Source organism: Sinocyclocheilus anshuiensis, unplaced genomic scaffold, assembly GCF_001515605.1.
Source record: "Sinocyclocheilus anshuiensis isolate Anshui unplaced genomic scaffold, SAMN03320099.WGS_v1.1 scaffold579, whole genome shotgun sequence".
Classification (NCBI taxonomy): domain Eukaryota; kingdom Metazoa; phylum Chordata; class Actinopteri; order Cypriniformes; family Cyprinidae; genus Sinocyclocheilus; species Sinocyclocheilus anshuiensis.
This window is the reverse complement of record NW_015551075.1, coordinates 1339450-1356563: the sequence shown is the minus strand read 5'-3', so window position 1 is coordinate 1356563 and position 17114 is coordinate 1339450. Positions and strand designations below refer to the sequence as shown.

Sequence of the window (17114 nt, the reverse complement as noted above, 5' to 3'; positions counted from 1 at the left end):
AAAAAAACATATATATATATATATATGTTTTGTTTTTTAGAATGTTTTACTTCATCTGAATGGTACAAAACTTGGTAAAGGTTTTGGCACTTGCTATGTGAACACATACACAAAAAGGGTTAAATGGTCCAGAAAAAAATACTTGTCACAGTCTACTGTTCTAGTGGAAACGTTTGGTATTGTGCCCAAACAAAATCTTACTGGCAGCAATTTTTTGAGATATCAACCTGAAATTTGGAACACAACATCTTTAGATTTATGGCTTTGATTTTCACACAATTTTAGACTAAAACATGTTTTGGAAATATATATTTCCAAAAATGTAAAAATATTATTTTGTGCATTTTTCATAATAATAAAATGTAACTTCTATAACTTAAAAGCATTTACAATTTACTACAGTTTAAGCTGGAAATTGTATTTTTCAGATCTATGCTTACAAAGTGGTTAACAGGTAAAAAAAAACATATATATATATATATATGTTTTGTTTTTTAGAATGTTTTACTTCATCTGAATGGTACAAAACTTGGTAAAGGTTTTGGCACTTGCTATGTGAACACATACACAAAAAGGGTTAAATGGTCCAGAAAAAAATACTTGTCACACTTCTACTGTTCGCAGTCAAAAATGGTTGGAAATGAATGGGAAGTGAATTTCATCTAGTGGAAACGTTTGGTATTGTGCCCAAACAAAAAAAAACATATATATATATATATATGTTTTGTTTTTTAGAATGTTTTACTTCATCTGAATGGTACAAAACTTGGTAAAGGTTTTGGCACTTGCTATGTGAACACATACACAAAAAGGGTTAAATGGTCCAGAAAAAAATACTTGTCACAGTCTACTGTTCTAGTGGAAACGTTTGGTATTGTGCCCAAACAAAATCTTACTGGCAGCAATTTTTTGAGATATCAACCTGAAATTTGGAACACAACATCTTTAGATTTATGGCTTTGATTTTCACACAATTTTAGACTAAAACATGTTTTGGAAATATATATTTCCAAAAATGTAAAAATATTATTTTGTGCATTTTTCATAATAATAAAATGTAACTTCTATAACTTAAAAGCATTTACAATTTACTACAGTTTAAGCTGGAAATTGTATTTTTCAGATCTATGCTTACAAAGTGGTTAACAGGTAATAAATGGATCAAAACTATTCCATAAATATAATTTAGTACCATAAAATCCCCTAAAAATACAAAATATTACATAAAAACATTAACAAAACGAAAATATAGTACATTCATTTCATTGAAAAAACGAACAAAAACAAAAAAACGGTACTTTTTGACCGTCACAATATAGCGCACAAGTCGTATGGACAACTTTTATTTAGCTTTTTTGAAGCGTGTCAGTTTAAAACCCCAACCACAAAGTTTGGACATCCATCCAACATTTCCTTTTGCATGTCACGAAAGAAACAAACATTACTCACCAGGACATTAAGGTGAGTAAACCATGTCAAAATCCTCATATTTTCTATTCCTTCATGCAATGCTCATGGTAACCAACAACTCAACATCAAAAACCACTACAAGATGTTTCCATAAAAGATGCCAGCTATCTTCTCTTTTCCAGCACCTGCTGTGAATACATATTTCTAAAAGCCTCAGGTGAAGCTGAAATGCTGCACTTTTTGCCACCACATTCAACGCTGATGGAAACATCATCTGCTCAGTGAGAGCTGGCAAACAAACACGGTTTTTGGGACTGAAAGCAATTCCATTAATCCTTTCAAAGAAATAGGTGAATTGCAAACTCCCTCAGTGTGTAATACAACTACCGCTGGGCAGAAGAACATTTAGCCTTGTTAAACGTATTAGAGGCAACCCTTGTCAAAGAGTTATTCACGTCAGAGCTCTGATGTTGGTGCGGCACCCCTGCTGGCTCCAAAATAAAATCGTAGCATGCTATCACGAACAAATAATGTGGCTTTGCTGTACTGTAACCTTTCACCCCGGCTCCTGTGAAGAAAATAAAGCAGCTTACAGCAGCGCTCCTGCATCTTTGAGAAGTGTTTGAACAACAGCTCCGCACTTTTTAGAAAATAAGCCAAGGACGGACTGCAATGCAATAAATGACAGATTCATATTCCTGTTCTGTTGAGCTCTGACAAAGCATATTTCATTTAACTAGATAGAGTCAAAAGAAGCCAAGTACTCTTTTCAGCTCCCCTATGATGTAAACAATACTGGAAAATCTTCTGGTTGACATCAGTATCAGCAAAATACCTGGATATCATGCAAGTGTAAAACAGAAAGCCTAGTTTCTCAATTACAAGGTTTTGACTACAAGGTTTAGTTTCCTGACTTGCCTGTTTTCCATCCATAAAGCTTCAATTTAAGTCTTGCAAAGAGCGCAGGGGTGTGGCCTGTCAATCAAAATCAGACAGATGATTGACAGCTAGAGATCACTAAGAATGGAGGAGCAGCTACTGCAGGAAGGCATTGAGCCATATTGTAGATTGTAGAAGTTTTTCAGGATTCATCTTTTCAGGCTTTCTGCTTTTAGCCTGTCTTAAACTACCAGTCTTGGTTATGTAAAAGGGTTACAGAAAAACTTAATTCAAAATATATTCTCTAAAAATCCGGAAAGTTTCATTATCTTAATTTTTTTTTCTTAAGAAAATGTATCTTGTTTGAAGTATTTTACATTTATACAGATAAAAACATTGTTAAAATTTTGCTTCTCAAGTAAATTGATCTTGTTTTAAGAATTTTTAGATACTGATAGAAAATAAAAACATTAAAATTAAAATGAGCTTCTCAAGTAAATTTATCTTGATTTAAGGATTTTTAGATATTTAAACAATAAAAAAAAAAAGTTCTTCTCAAGTACATTTATCAAGGATTTTAAGATATTGACGTAAATAAAAATGTTCAAATTTGCTTTTCATCTAAATTTATCTCGTTTTAATGGAGTTTAGATATTTATACAAATCCATCCATTCACATTGGTAACTTTTTAACCTGTCTTAAACTACTTTTCTATCCAATAGTATTCACCATTAATGTGATCTATTTTTCATACTTCATTGGCAAATAGTTTGCCAGCTCACTAGATTACTTTATGCTTAAAGCAAAAGGAAAAAACAATTTGTCACTGGGTTACGAAAAACTTAAATCAAGATATATTGTCTGAAAAGTCTTGTGATCTTATGATATTTTGTTTCTCAAATAATTGTATCTTGTTTTATGGATGTTTAGATATTTTTTTACTGTTTCAGTGAATTTTGAGTAAAAATTGTGTCCCAGTAGTTCTATATCAGCGCTGTGTGAAAATGAAGGGAACGATAAATAAACGATTCCATGGATGTTTAGATATTTTTTTACTGTTTCAGTGAATTTTGAGTAAATATTGTGTCCCAGTAGTTCTATATCAGCGCTGTGTGAAAATGAAGGGAACGATAAATAAACGATTCCATTTTATCAAAATCAAGAACTAAAGATTCCATTCTATTAATTTTGCAGCGGAGACTCATTATGGATGTCTCCAAGCACACATAACCTCTGCACCTGAAACTCACCAGCAGCCCGTTGGTGCCGTGGATGGTGACGCATCGGGAGAAGGTGTGATGAATGGACAGGTCTTTCACGTAAGTTGGTGGATTGTAGCCTCCCTTCTCATCCACGTCCCCATTCATATGGAAGTGGACGGGGTAGTGACCCATAGACTGCTGCCCCATGTGCTTTAACTCTACCCCTTCCATATGCACCGTCCGGAAACCTCGCTCCACCTGAAGAGTAAAACATAAGAGATGGGGAAATTATACTTTTGTGTGCTATTTTTGACTTGGACAATGATATTCATATCTGTCTTGGGGGCTAAAAAATATTTAATTGTAACTTGCACGTCATGTGATATGGAAGCTTGTTTCTGCCATGGAATAAAAAAAAAGAAGAAGAAGATAATTGCGATGTTTTATCTCACAATTCTGACTTTTTTTCTCGCAATTTTGAGAAAAAAGTAAAAAATTGCATGACATAAACTCAGAATTGCCAGATGTGGGAATAGAAATCTGAGAAAAAAATGTCAGAATTGCCTTTTTTCAAAAAGTCGCAATTAAATTATTATTATTTTTTAATAATGTGGAGGAAACATGCTTCCATATACGTGACCGTTAACTGACATCAGAAAACAAACCATGAACATGCAAGTGTGTTGATAAATGATTGAAATATTAACTTAAAATCATGAAAGTACTTCAATGTAAAAAAAAAAAAAAAATCGAAGTTGTAAATTAAATAAAGATCACTGGAGTATGTTTTACAAGAAAATTCTATTTCAGCATTTCTACTTCAAAATTTCATGTTATTCATTGTGTTACTTGTAATTTCTTTGCAATTACTATTCTTTGTGACATTTACTAGCAATTTTTGAGTGAAAAAAAATTTATACACTTTTTTGTTTGTTTGTTTCAAGTAATTATTTTAAGTCAAAGGGGTTCGGCTGACAAAAAAAGTTTCAGAATCCCTGAAATAAAGAACAAAAGATTCCATTTGATTAATTTTGTAGCAGATACTCATTTCTGCAATTTTTGACTTTAATGGACAATGATATTAATATCCAAGTTGGGTGATCCGACAAGTGTTCACAGGGTCTATGCAAGTTGTGCTCCTTAATATGGAAATTCGAAATCTGAAACTCGAGAATCTAGACCAGGGGTAGGCAAGTTCGGTCCTAGAGAGGTCCTGCAGAGTTCAGCTCCAACCCTAATCAAACACACCTGAACAAGCTAATCAATGTCTTCAGGATTACTAAGGCTATAGGCAGGTGATTTTTGTTTTCAGGGTTGGAGCTGAACTCTGCAGGACTGCGGCTCTCTAGGACCGAACTTGCCTACCCCTGATCTAGATGAAAGAACATCAAAAGTGAGAAATGTAAATATCATATTCAGAATAAGATTTGAGATGTGCACGCCAGTGAATATATGCACGGGCGGGAAGTAAAGGTGTCAGATAGATTGATTTCCTCTCTTCTCTCGTTCTCACACATCTGGCAGAATGTTCACTTTTGGACTTCACGGCTGCCTTTTTTGTGACCTACATCAAATTGTTTCAAGTCAAAAGACGTGAAATATGCTGCACGTCATATCTGTGCAATGCAGTAGAATGCGAGTGAATGTAAGATGATTTGACGTTTCCCAGGGGAAGGTGGCACACTTTGGCTCCAATTAATGTCTTTCATCCTTTTGGACGGCCAAATGTACGATCTCACCCCGGCCTGACATTTCTCTAAATGTTTCATCAATTAGATTAGCCTGGCAAATATCATAAGAATGTGACAGCACGGCCTCGGAAGGCGGTTTTTATGACCTCCCTTGTGGTTGAAAACCATAAACACAAGCTCAGATTGTCCAGTCGGGTGTTAAGTGTGTCAGTGGGTTTTCAAACAAACAGGCCGAACATGTTTTCAAATGGGTGTGTGAGTCAAGAGCATTTTTGACTGACATGGATGATGACATGGATTGTTGACCCAAACATGGATACAGCTCCCATTAAATTACTGAACTCATTCCAACCAAATAATTAAATCATTTATGAGCCCCTGTTGACAAATATTTTTGTTGTCGAGAAGTCGTTTGATCTCATATGACCTAATGTAAGGGCCTGCAATAATATGGTTTGACCAGTGTGGCGCTGTAGAGCAAGACTGTAATTCAGTCTTCCCATCCAATTAAGAAGACACAGCGCTATGTACAAACTAAGCCGAACCAGTAGAGTTTGGGAAAGGTTCCTTCTCATGTAGGGGTGGAAAGACTGTGGATCTTTTAAGAAAAGGATCAATAAAACATGAAATAGTTGATATACAAGTACCAAAACTATTAGAAAGGATCATACACACAAAATATGGCAGGAATATTGGGACATAGCAGACACAGGACGACATCTATACAGTATACAAAAACATGTAGGCACGAGTATGAGGCAGGACAGGAACCCAAAGGAAGAGAGGAAAATTAAACGTCTTAGAATAAGCCACGCTGGATTAAATCTAATGTTACAAAGAATAGGAAAACACCCCACTGGAATTTGCACCTTCTGCAATGCACAACAAACTGTAAAACACATAGTCACTATTAGAGTTTTCCCTCAATAAACTCCTAATTTACTGCTTATTATTAGTTAGTAAGGTAATTATTAAGTTTAGGTATGGGGCATGAATAAGGAATCTAGAATATGGAATCATGCAGAATAAGGCATTGATATGGGCTTTATAAGTACTAATAAACAGCCAACATGCTAGTAATAGGCATGCTAATGAGCAACTAGTTAACAGTGAGAATTGGCCCCTAAAATGAAGTGCTACCATGCATTCTATTAGATTGCAAAATATATGAGAGTTAGAGATGCAAATTGGAAAACAAAACATGCCACTAAAGAATTAGCTTGGAAAACATCAGAGAAAAGTGTGTAGTCTCCTAATAAATCTGAGGAATACTGGGTTAATTGAGAGAATTTAGTGTGGGGTTTTTTTCCTGTCAATCTTCTGTCCACACTCCAGTCCAGTAGGTGTCAGTAATGCTCCTATAAGTTGGTTTGCCAGCCATCATTAAAACCAAAAGAAGAAGAAGAAGAGGCGGCATTTGGGAAAGTTTTATAAAACTAAACACAGGAAATGCTGTCATGTGGTGAAGTTCTTTTTCATTCTTCGTTTGGGGGTAAAAAGAGGTTTGTTATAAGCAAGCAGTCGTTTACTGTTAGTCGTTTACTCTCCCGACGCTGCTGAACAAAATAAACACACAACAAATATGACAGTGGTGAGAAAACAGCAGTTAAGAAAGCATCTGATCTTAGCGATGTGGATGTTTACATCAGCTCTGCAATCAGCTCTATGTGTATATGAAAATGTATAGAATATGTATTACTCAATATTTTAATGAATTACAAAAGCTGAATAATAATGAAATAATCTGTGTTTAGTCGATTAATCGTCCTAATAATCTTAAAATTAATCGAATATCAAAATATTAATCTGTTGCAGGATGTTCTGGCTGGTTTCTAGGGTGTTGTTAAACAGTTCTAGATGGAGACTAAAACTATAAACATTAAAACACTAAAATTAACAAAAACACAATGCCTCAAAGACTTCAAAATAGTCTAGGAAAAATGAAATATCCTAGCAGTAATTATTTAAATGATACTCACTGTTGAGAGTCATTTGTATTTGGAAGGACATGAGGTTTAGTAAATTATGACAGAATTTATATTTTAGCTCTAATATTCTTTATTGGCAAGAATTACAACAATTGACTTATTTTAACATTTATCACTTCTAAAATCATTACTGTGAGGCAGGTTTTGTCAAAAGCAGTTTCCTCACAACTTGAAAGACAGGATGGCCTAGTTGTTGCACATGGACATTTCTTCTTGAGTGGAGAAACGGGCCAACCTTCTGCATGACAGCGAAGGTGAGGAGGGGAAAGGAACAATCAGATCTGGGCCAATTACTAGAGAGGTCAGACGCTTGAGTCGCCCCATCACGTACACACACACACACACACACACACACTCACAGGCCCTTCGCAGGAGCCAAAGCCAAAAAAAATGTCCGTTCTGCTAGTTTGACAGAGTGTTAATGTCTAGCTAGAGGTGCCATCGCTGTAATAACTCATTCTGAGGGTGTGAACATCCATGTTCGGATGAGCTAGTGGACGGATGGAGGCATTACAAGACAACTGTGGGTGGTATTTAACAGAGAAATGCATGTTTGAAGTGACAGGAGGGTCGGATTACCTTAAGATGTCCACCAAACGTGTCGAAGGAGAAGAACTTGCAGGCATCGTTGTCATAACAGGTCGGCTCCATCTCGCCTCTGATCAAAATGTTGCGAGTCAGCAGTCCGACCTCTGCCTGCATGTCCACACCGTCCACCTCCTCTCCTATGTGAAGGTATGCTGGTTTACCTGGAGGATGCACACACAGAAACATACACAATTTCATCACACCTCAGCTATGTAATATTTTATAGGTGCGTCCCAATTTGCATACTCATGCACTATTCCACAGGCCCTTCGCAGGAGCCAAAGCCAAAAAAAATGTCCGTTCTGCTAGTTTGACAGAGTGTTAATGTCTAGCTAGAGGTGCCATCGCTGTAATAACTCATTCTGAGGGTGTGAACATCCATGTTCGGATGAGCTAGTGGACGGATGGAGGCATTACAAGACAACTGTGGGTGGTATTTAACAGAGAAATGCATGTTTGAAGTGACAGGAGGGTCGGATTACCTTAAGATGTCCACCAAACGTGTCGAAGGAGAAGAACTTGCAGGCATCGTTGTCATAACAGGTCGGCTCCATCTCGCCTCTGATCAAAATGTTGCGAGTCAGCAGTCCGACCTCTGCCTGCATGTCCACACCGTCCACCTCCTCTCCTATGTGAAGGTATGCTGGTTTACCTGGAGGATGCACACACACAAACATACACAATTTCATCACACCTCAGCTATGTAATATTTTATAGGTGCGTCCCAATTTGCATACTCCTGCACTATTCTATGCTGTTTTGTAGTATAAGTAGTGCAAGTAGTGCATTCGGACTGAAAACTATAAATAGGAAAAGTTCACTTTAAATACCCAGATGATGCACTTAATTAATAATAATAAATAAATAAAAAAGTGTGGAATGTTGCAGATTTCTTGTTCTCAACTGTCGCAGCTTTAATTATGTAATGGAGGGGAAGGAGCTATTCGACTACAATGCTGAATGACAAAATAACCGTATAAAATTCATTCACTACACATTTGAGTACATAGTGTATAAGTGTATAGTGCATAATTTGGGACACAACTATGTTTAATACCATTTTCATGTTATTTTGTTGCTTAATTATGTCTTACATTCTGTATGAATTTTTTTTAATGTTTTTTATTATGTATTGCTCTATTTGTATAGTGCAAAGCATAAGATAATTTGTACATAATGTCTAATTGATATATATATTTTGTGTCATTTATATAATTTGAAACAGAACAACAGTATTTTGTGTATGTGTACACATTTCCATAGAAAAGTACATTTAATTGCATTTTATTGCCATCCCAAAAACAGTACTAAAAAGCCTTATATTTGGACATCATCATGTTTACCATAGTTTTTACAGACATATACCATGGTAAGACCATGAAAACACCATGGTGCATGAACAATAGATACTGCAGACAGACAGACAGACAGACAGACAGACAGACAGACAGACAGATAGATAGATAGATAGATAGATAGATAGATAGATAGATAGATAGAAATTCTCCCAGCCCAAGATAGATATTTCAATCAATCTCTGTCTGGTCTGTTTGTCTTCCTCCTCCTTCAGAAAAAGTCAGTCTCACACATAATATATGAAGTTCTCAGAGTTTCTGGACACCACACTTTCTGCAGCAGGACTGAGATCCAGCAGCAGGCATACGGAGAAAAAGAGATTACGAGAGAAACAATACATGCAGAAATATATGAGAAAAGCTGAGAGAGAAAAATAAGCCAAATGAGGCAGAGCAAGCGAGACAATTCTTAAGTTAACATATTATTTGGGGGGAATTTCATGCCTCAAATTGGAGAAGGTGTAGAGGGACAGAGAGAAAGAGAGAGATGTCATTCCACCCTCAGACATTCTTCCTGCCTGACCCAGATACTGGGCTGAAGTTTGTGAATCTGATAATCACAAACAGGGATGCGCAGCTCTCTCGTTTCCCACATTGTCTTCCTCCATCGGGCCCCGAGAGACTGGGCCATGTTGACAAATTGCTCCTTCTAATGGATGAGATCCTCTCAATGCTCATTTATTCATTTTTACAATGACTACAGTCACTATATGGCTGGACCTTGAGTCTGTCTAACAATCAAGGGAGACTTACAGATGTGTCTGGCACAGGAACAGGACATGGGAAAAAGAGACCCAGAGGAAAGCGAAATCGCAAATGAGATCTCAAAATGCTTCTCCTAGGTGCATAGATATCTTTGTAGAAGTCTTCTGCTTCTCAGATTTTCCTGTGTAAAATGCTGTTCTGTTAAAGACAAAGTGTAAAAATTGTGAAAATTGCTATCTCCTGAGCCGTTTACATACATAATTTTGTGTATATCGCAAATTATATTGTATCTTTCACATCCCAAATCTTTGTAAAATAGTAATAAATAATGAGACAATTTAAATATCAGAAGATGACAGTCCTGTATGAAAATTTTAGGGTCCATAAAAAGATAAAATAACCAATTAATATTATTATATAATATAATAATCGCAAATTATTAATTATAAAATTTTAACTTAACATTTTAATTGTTTTAGGGCACATACATTAAACTACAAATAATTTCGTATACAATTTAATAATATTAATTTAACAGATTTAATGCACCTTTGAAAATGACAGAGAAATGGCGCTTTAACAGGAGCAACATGAACGCGGATGCTGAATGTTGGCTAATTCTGCCATGTGACACAATATTAATTTGCGTTTTCTCAACAAAAAAAAGTGTTTCCAAACCAGTTTTTGCAATATTTGGAGTATCCACACAGAATTGATGTGCTATAGTTGAACATTTTGTTGCGCTAAATCTTTTTCTGCCAAAAAATAATAATAATAAATTCCTTGGATGTAAACTTGGCTGAAGTCCCGAAGTGTGCTCAGATATCAAAAGCCTGCAGTGAAGCCTGAACTTGAGTTTCCTGAGCTATGAAAGAAACTCTTTCGGGTTTCTAAAATGAAGATGGATTTCATATCCCTGACCATTTTAATTTAAAAACAAACAGCAGTCTGCAGCTTCCTAATTGTTGCGCGCCATTTTATTGGCTGCATGCTGATAAGATGAATGCCGATCTATTTCAATCACACATCCCAGTGTATCCGCACGCTTAGAATCACCATCAGATGAGCTGACGGCCAGCTGGCACCAAACACACAGATGAGGAAAGGGTGAAAGTTTAGAACAAACAGGGGTCAACAGATTGAAACTGCTTCGCAGCCAGCAGTGAGGCAAATCCAACAGATGGGTCTCTTTCCAGAGTTTCCTGAGCTATGAAAGAAACTCTTTCGGGTTTCTAAAATGAAGATGGATTTCATATCCCTGACCATTTTAATTTAAAAACAAACAGCAGTCTGCAGCTTCCTAATTGTTGCGCGCCATTTTATTGGCTGCATGCTGATAAGATGAATGCCGATCTATTTCAATCACACATCCCAGTGTATCCGCACGCTTAGAATCACCATCAGATGAGCTGACGGCCAGCTGGCACCAAACACACAGATGAGGAAGGGGTGAAAGTTCAGAACAAACAGGGGTCAACAGATTGAAACTGCTTCGCAGCCAGCAGTGGGGCAAATCCAACAGATGGGTCTCTTTCCATCACCACACACACAGAGTCACCTGTGTGTACATCTCTGTAGTCAGGCTGAGTCATTGCCAAGCAGTTAGTGCACTTGCTCTGACACGGTGAGCTTTGGTGCTCATGCAGGAGATAGGTTGCTAGCGCTTTGCTAAATGTTGACAGATTAAAATGAGTGTCATCAGTTCAACTGAATCAAGAATCATTTCAAACGAATGATTCATTGACGATTCATCACATGCTTTCAGATCCTCAAGAGAGTGTGAACAGATGAGGTGTTTTGAAAAATAGGATGGAATCCTATACACACAATCATCCTGTCACTCCACATCCACACCCACACAGCCAAAATACTTAGACACTCCACCAAAAAACATCAACGCTTAATTCACAGCCTAGCAAAAATACTCTCCACCCATCAACACCCAGCTAAATGACACATGCACACAGAACGATGCTCCATCAACACGATTCCCTCCACTTATGAACAAATGGAATGATCCAATCAGGGTGGGATGATGGGCGGGTTTGGGCGAGTCTGACCCTCTAATTAAAGGAATATTCATGGTTAAGTTTAGCTCTATCATCAGTATCTCTGACCTTTGTAAAAACTGTATGTTATATTCCATCCAAGTTGTTTAAATGGTCTGTTGTTTTAGCAGTGTGACTACTTTTGACAAGTGAACTTGAACTAGTTATGCATTACTAGTACTATGGATGGAATTTTGCTCCATATAAACATTTTAAATATATTTATGAAAATAAAATAAAAATCAAAAAATAAATATTTTATAATATTATAAATAAAATACAAATAATATAAAATAAAAAACGAAAATAAAAAAACTAATTTTAAGTCACATATAAAATGATATGGGTGAAATTTTGCTTCATATAAACAATAAAATAAATAAATAAAATTAAAATAATATAAAATTAAAACTAAATTCTATATTTTATAATAGTTTTGTATAATATTTGTAAAATATTATTTATAATTTTAAAATATGAAATTTTTAGAACTTGCTTTAAACATTATGAATACAATGGTGTCCTATCATACAGGAGTTTGATTAAGCCAACAAAGAAATATGTATACAAAATAAATAAGCTCTACCATTCAGCGCTGAACAGGGTATATAATCACCATTTCTCTTGTTCTGTCTGCCGTCTTTTTTCACTAAACGTATTGCAATGCATTCAGGGATTGTTTTCTACAAATATGCTCTAAAGAAGGCATCTAGGCAGACAGAATAATCATGCTGCCTACCATTCTGAACAGCCTTTTGTGTTGTAAGTGCGCCTACGACGCCTTAAAACTCTTCCACTGTGTGATTCGCACACTTGATACAATCGGGCTCGTTTCTGACGCCGAGCGATACTCGTTCAGACAAACAAACACGCGCATTCGCTCAGCATGTGACAGGCATCTCCATAGACAACTGAAGAGGATTAAATGAGTTTCCTCAGGGCTGGAAAACTGTCTAATGGCTTTCATAGCAGTCTTAAAGTGAGAGAGCGCCCTACACTTCCGCATCAGAGACAGAAACACGGAGAGACAAGCTCTCGCCATCAATCTCCTGTGAGAGCATCATTAGCGCCGTATCAGCAACACGCATCTTTAAATTTGTCGTGATGAATACACCAGGCGATTTGTTTTTATGACATCTTCCCTTGTCTGCCGTCGCCCACGTGCGACACAAACCTACTCTAATCACGCATGCAGTCGAGACAAATTACGACCCCAGCGGATAATGAATGCGCGACCTCTGCTCCGCCAGAGGTCTTGGTGCGCGAACACGTGCGCATGCACACATCCAGGCCTTGATTCTCAAACAGACATGCATTCGGTGCCATTAAGGTCTTAATTATGGCTCTATTGAAAAATTACCCAGTCAACACACACATTCACATTCACACACACACACACACCGAACAGCCAGGGGTTGCTGGCAGAAGGACCTGCGTGAGCAGACTTTCAATGCGGTTCAAGTTGTGTCCATGTTTAATTAGTGTGTGTGTGAGTCACAGTGACATGCACACAAGCTGAGCAGACCTTGACCTGTACTCTCCACAACATCAGAGATATATATATATATATTTATATATATATAATAGCACATCATTATCTTTAATTCAGTTATGGAACAAACTGTGGCCGAGTTGTGATGTTAATTCACATTCAACAGACACTGCTTGCACATACACATATGGGTTATTAGCAAAACACATCTGCATTATACACACTGCTATTGCTAATACTTATGATTAGTGATCTGAGCAAACCAATAACACTAAGTAATTAACTTTGGTGTGTAACTCGTTCTGCGCAGGTTGGGATACTTCAAATGAAGTGATACATTTCTAAGCAATTAGACTTGATTTTCAAATGTTGGATGATAAAATATGCCAAAAAAACCCCCGAATTTTGCAAGTGATTATGTCATATCTGTTTGTTCAATTTCTGGTATATCTATGTTAGTTAAGTTACTTATATGTGACTAAAGTAACTTAATGACAATAAAGATGTACACGTCCATTAAAAAATGTGGGGTTAGAAAGAAAGAAATTAATACTTTTATTCAGCAAGGATGCATTCATGTATCAAATGTTATGAAATATTCTTATTTCAAATAAACGCTGTTCTTTTGAAATTTCCTATTCATCAAAAAAAAAAAAACACGAAAAAAAATGGACAAGGTTTCCACAAACATATGAAGCTGCACAACTGTTTTCAACATTGATAATAAAAAGAAATGTTATTTGAGCTGCAAATCAAACACAATGAAGATGACTGTCAAATGACAATGAAGACTGAAGTAATTATATATTTTTTTATTTTATTGAATATGACAATTAAAATAAAAGATGCTGTCCAGATGATGCCAGTCTCTATGCATTATAGACAACTATCATTTGGATGCATGACACAGCTGTTAACCTTACTGACAAATATATTCACATTACACAGTCATGCATGCTGTAGAATGACTTGGCAATATAACAACAAATGTCCAAAGTGCAATGTACTCAGCTAACTGTCATGGTTTAGACAACGTGATAAATACAATCGTCTAAGTGAATCAGCGGCGTTTACCTGCACAACCCCCCGAGATGAGAGGCTAAAAGAGACAGATAAAAAGAATGTGAAGTTTGGAAAACAACAACAAATTCTAAGCAACTCACACAGAAAAAAGAGTTTTCCTGCACACACAAGAGTGTTTATCAGAAAAACCTGCTCCCATTAGGTTGCATGCTCATATGATGGACAGATTTATTTGTAAGGAATCATGGCTCTGTGCGTCCAGGCATTACAGACAGTCATTTTTTGGCAGGATTGCGCTGGTTGCTATAGTAATGACGTCAGGTGACACCAAGTAAGGTTGTTGTACAACAACTGAGATCAGCAAACTGGCAGTGCAGACAGAAAACTATCACACAATATATGATAACATATGCTTTTACTTTTCCGGTAGAAAATGTGAGTGATGCCTTTCTGTGCAAATCAAAAGGCATCTTTGGTGGCTGCCAATGTAACGAAATAACAAATTAGTAACATTAATTACATGGATATTAGCATTAAAAAATCACATTTTGATTGCACCCTGCAATATATATATATATATATATGTATTTTACAGTAGAAAAGTTATTTTAAATTGTAATAATATTTCACAAAATGACTATTTTTACTGTATTTTTAATTAAATAAATGCAGCCTTGACCACAAACCTTTGAACAGTACAGTGTTTTTTTTTTTCAAATATTTTTATTTAACTTATTTTTAATTTTTAATATGCAAAAATCTCATTTCAAATCACACATTTTTAATATCAGATTTGTTTTTGTTTTGTTTTTTTGTGCTGGTCAGACTACAAACAAATAAAGAGATTTGAGTTTAAAATGCATAAACATAAGAAACAGCATAATACTGCATGCTTTAAATGGCAAGCATCACTCATTTTCTTTAGTATTTTATTTATTTATGCTTTTTTTCTATGTACTGTATATAGATACATTCCCCGTAGCTCAAAAGGCATTAGAAAAGATTGCAAGCTTGATTATCAAAGAATGCATGTACTGATAAAATGCACAGCTTGAACTCACTATACTGTAAGTCACTTTAGATAGATAGATTATATACAATGCAATTATATAATATAAAAATATTATAAGGAATAAATAAAATATAAATAAGTGAATAAATCTGATGGCGATCTGTCATGGCTATAATTAATAAATGACCTTTGGCCTTTGACAGTATAAACTGGTAAAATAAGGTAAATAAGGCATTAGTTAAAGTTCTAGTAGCAATGGAAACAAATGTTTTTCAAATGTAAGTGGAAGAACTAGTTTTAGCTTCAGTGATTCAATTCGATTTTGTGCAGCAATTCCTTTGGCATTTAAAAATAGCTGAGCTATCTATCACACACTGATTTTTAATTAGATTGCTTGATCTACGATTATGTGTCCCCTTTTAAGTATTTAGTTCCTTTGATATGCAAAAGATGGGCAAAGAAAGACATAAAGCACTAGCCTTTGTTTCCAGACATTTGTGTTTGATTGTAATGGAAAGCTAGATTAATTATTCAGAACATTAAAAAACATACATTTAACAAGCCACACACAGTCTACTCCAACAGAAAGAAAACAGGATGGAGCTGACATTAGAAATAAAGAGACAGTGTCTGAAAAGAGGAACCGTCTTGCTATTACCTGACAGGAGCAATTACGCTGATGTCCCGCAACTTAATGCATAGAAAGAGGAAAAGGCTCTTTGGAAAATCCTCAATGAGAAAGCTAAATATTAAAGCCAAACTGCTTATTAAATATGAGCAATGCTTGGCAATGACATGCAAAGTAACCGAGCTGGCTAATTCCTGGAATTATGGATGCATGTGGTGGCTTTGGAGACTGAATGCGTTTGAAACAACATGCTTTTCATGCCATATAGGATTACACTATATATTCTGTGTAGTATAGTAGGAATATTTTTGGGGATTAAAGCATTTTTGTGAGAACTTACACCTGTACAAGGCTCTCTAAACAGCAAAAAAGAAGAAGAAGAAGAAGAAGAAGAAGAAATAAGAAAATTTTGCTGACATGTTTTGAAAAGAAAGCTTTGGAATGTTTTGGAAAAACATCGAAGCTATTGGAAATTCTAATTGCTACAAATGCTGCATTCCATTCAAGGTCTGTGGAATATTATGTGGAATATTCCGATCTCATATTCCAAAAACAAAAACATTCCATGCTTAACACTTGTATTAAGAAATAAATTGGAATAGTAGCATTTGCTTTAGAGATGTTTGGATATCAAGAACATAATCCCTTGGGGTCGTATTACCGGAACATTCTAAATTAGAATATTTTTAGTTACCATGGCAATTTAAATTAAAATCTCATTTAGAACATTGAACTTCTCAGATCTTACACAAAAAAAAGACCCATCTCTTTAACCTGGTTTACACATAACACACTAACATATTTCTAATATTCAAATCCGTTAAAGGATTTTTAGGCTGCATTAATTAGGACAACCGGAACTGGGAACACTTCCCATAACACCCGATGTACTTGCTACATCGTTAGAAGAATGGCATCTGCACTAATATTAGTCTGTTTCTCTCTTATTCCGAGGTCACTGTAGCCACCAGATCCAGTTTGTATCCAGATCAGATGGTCACTGCAGTCACCCGGATCCAGTACGTATCCAGACCAGATGGTGGATCAGCACCTAGAGAGGACCTCTACAGCCCTGAATGTCAGCGGAGATCA

The 17114-nt window shown here is 35.9% G+C and overlaps 1 protein-coding gene across 1 annotated transcript in view; it reads right to left on the bottom strand.

The window, feature by feature from the left end:
• The window catches only part of LOC107662322 (cell migration-inducing and hyaluronan-binding protein-like), a gene marked incomplete at its 5' end in the record, with an annotated part of 73373 nt that overhangs the window by 28586 nt on the left and 27673 nt on the right, over positions 1–17114 (bottom strand). The window contains 2 exons of the mRNA XM_016452308.1: positions 3541–3750; positions 8242–8411. Coding sequence (XP_016307794.1) covers positions 3541–3750; positions 8242–8411 — 380 coding nt within the window. The remainder of the gene's footprint in view (positions 1–3540; positions 3751–8241; positions 8412–17114) is intronic.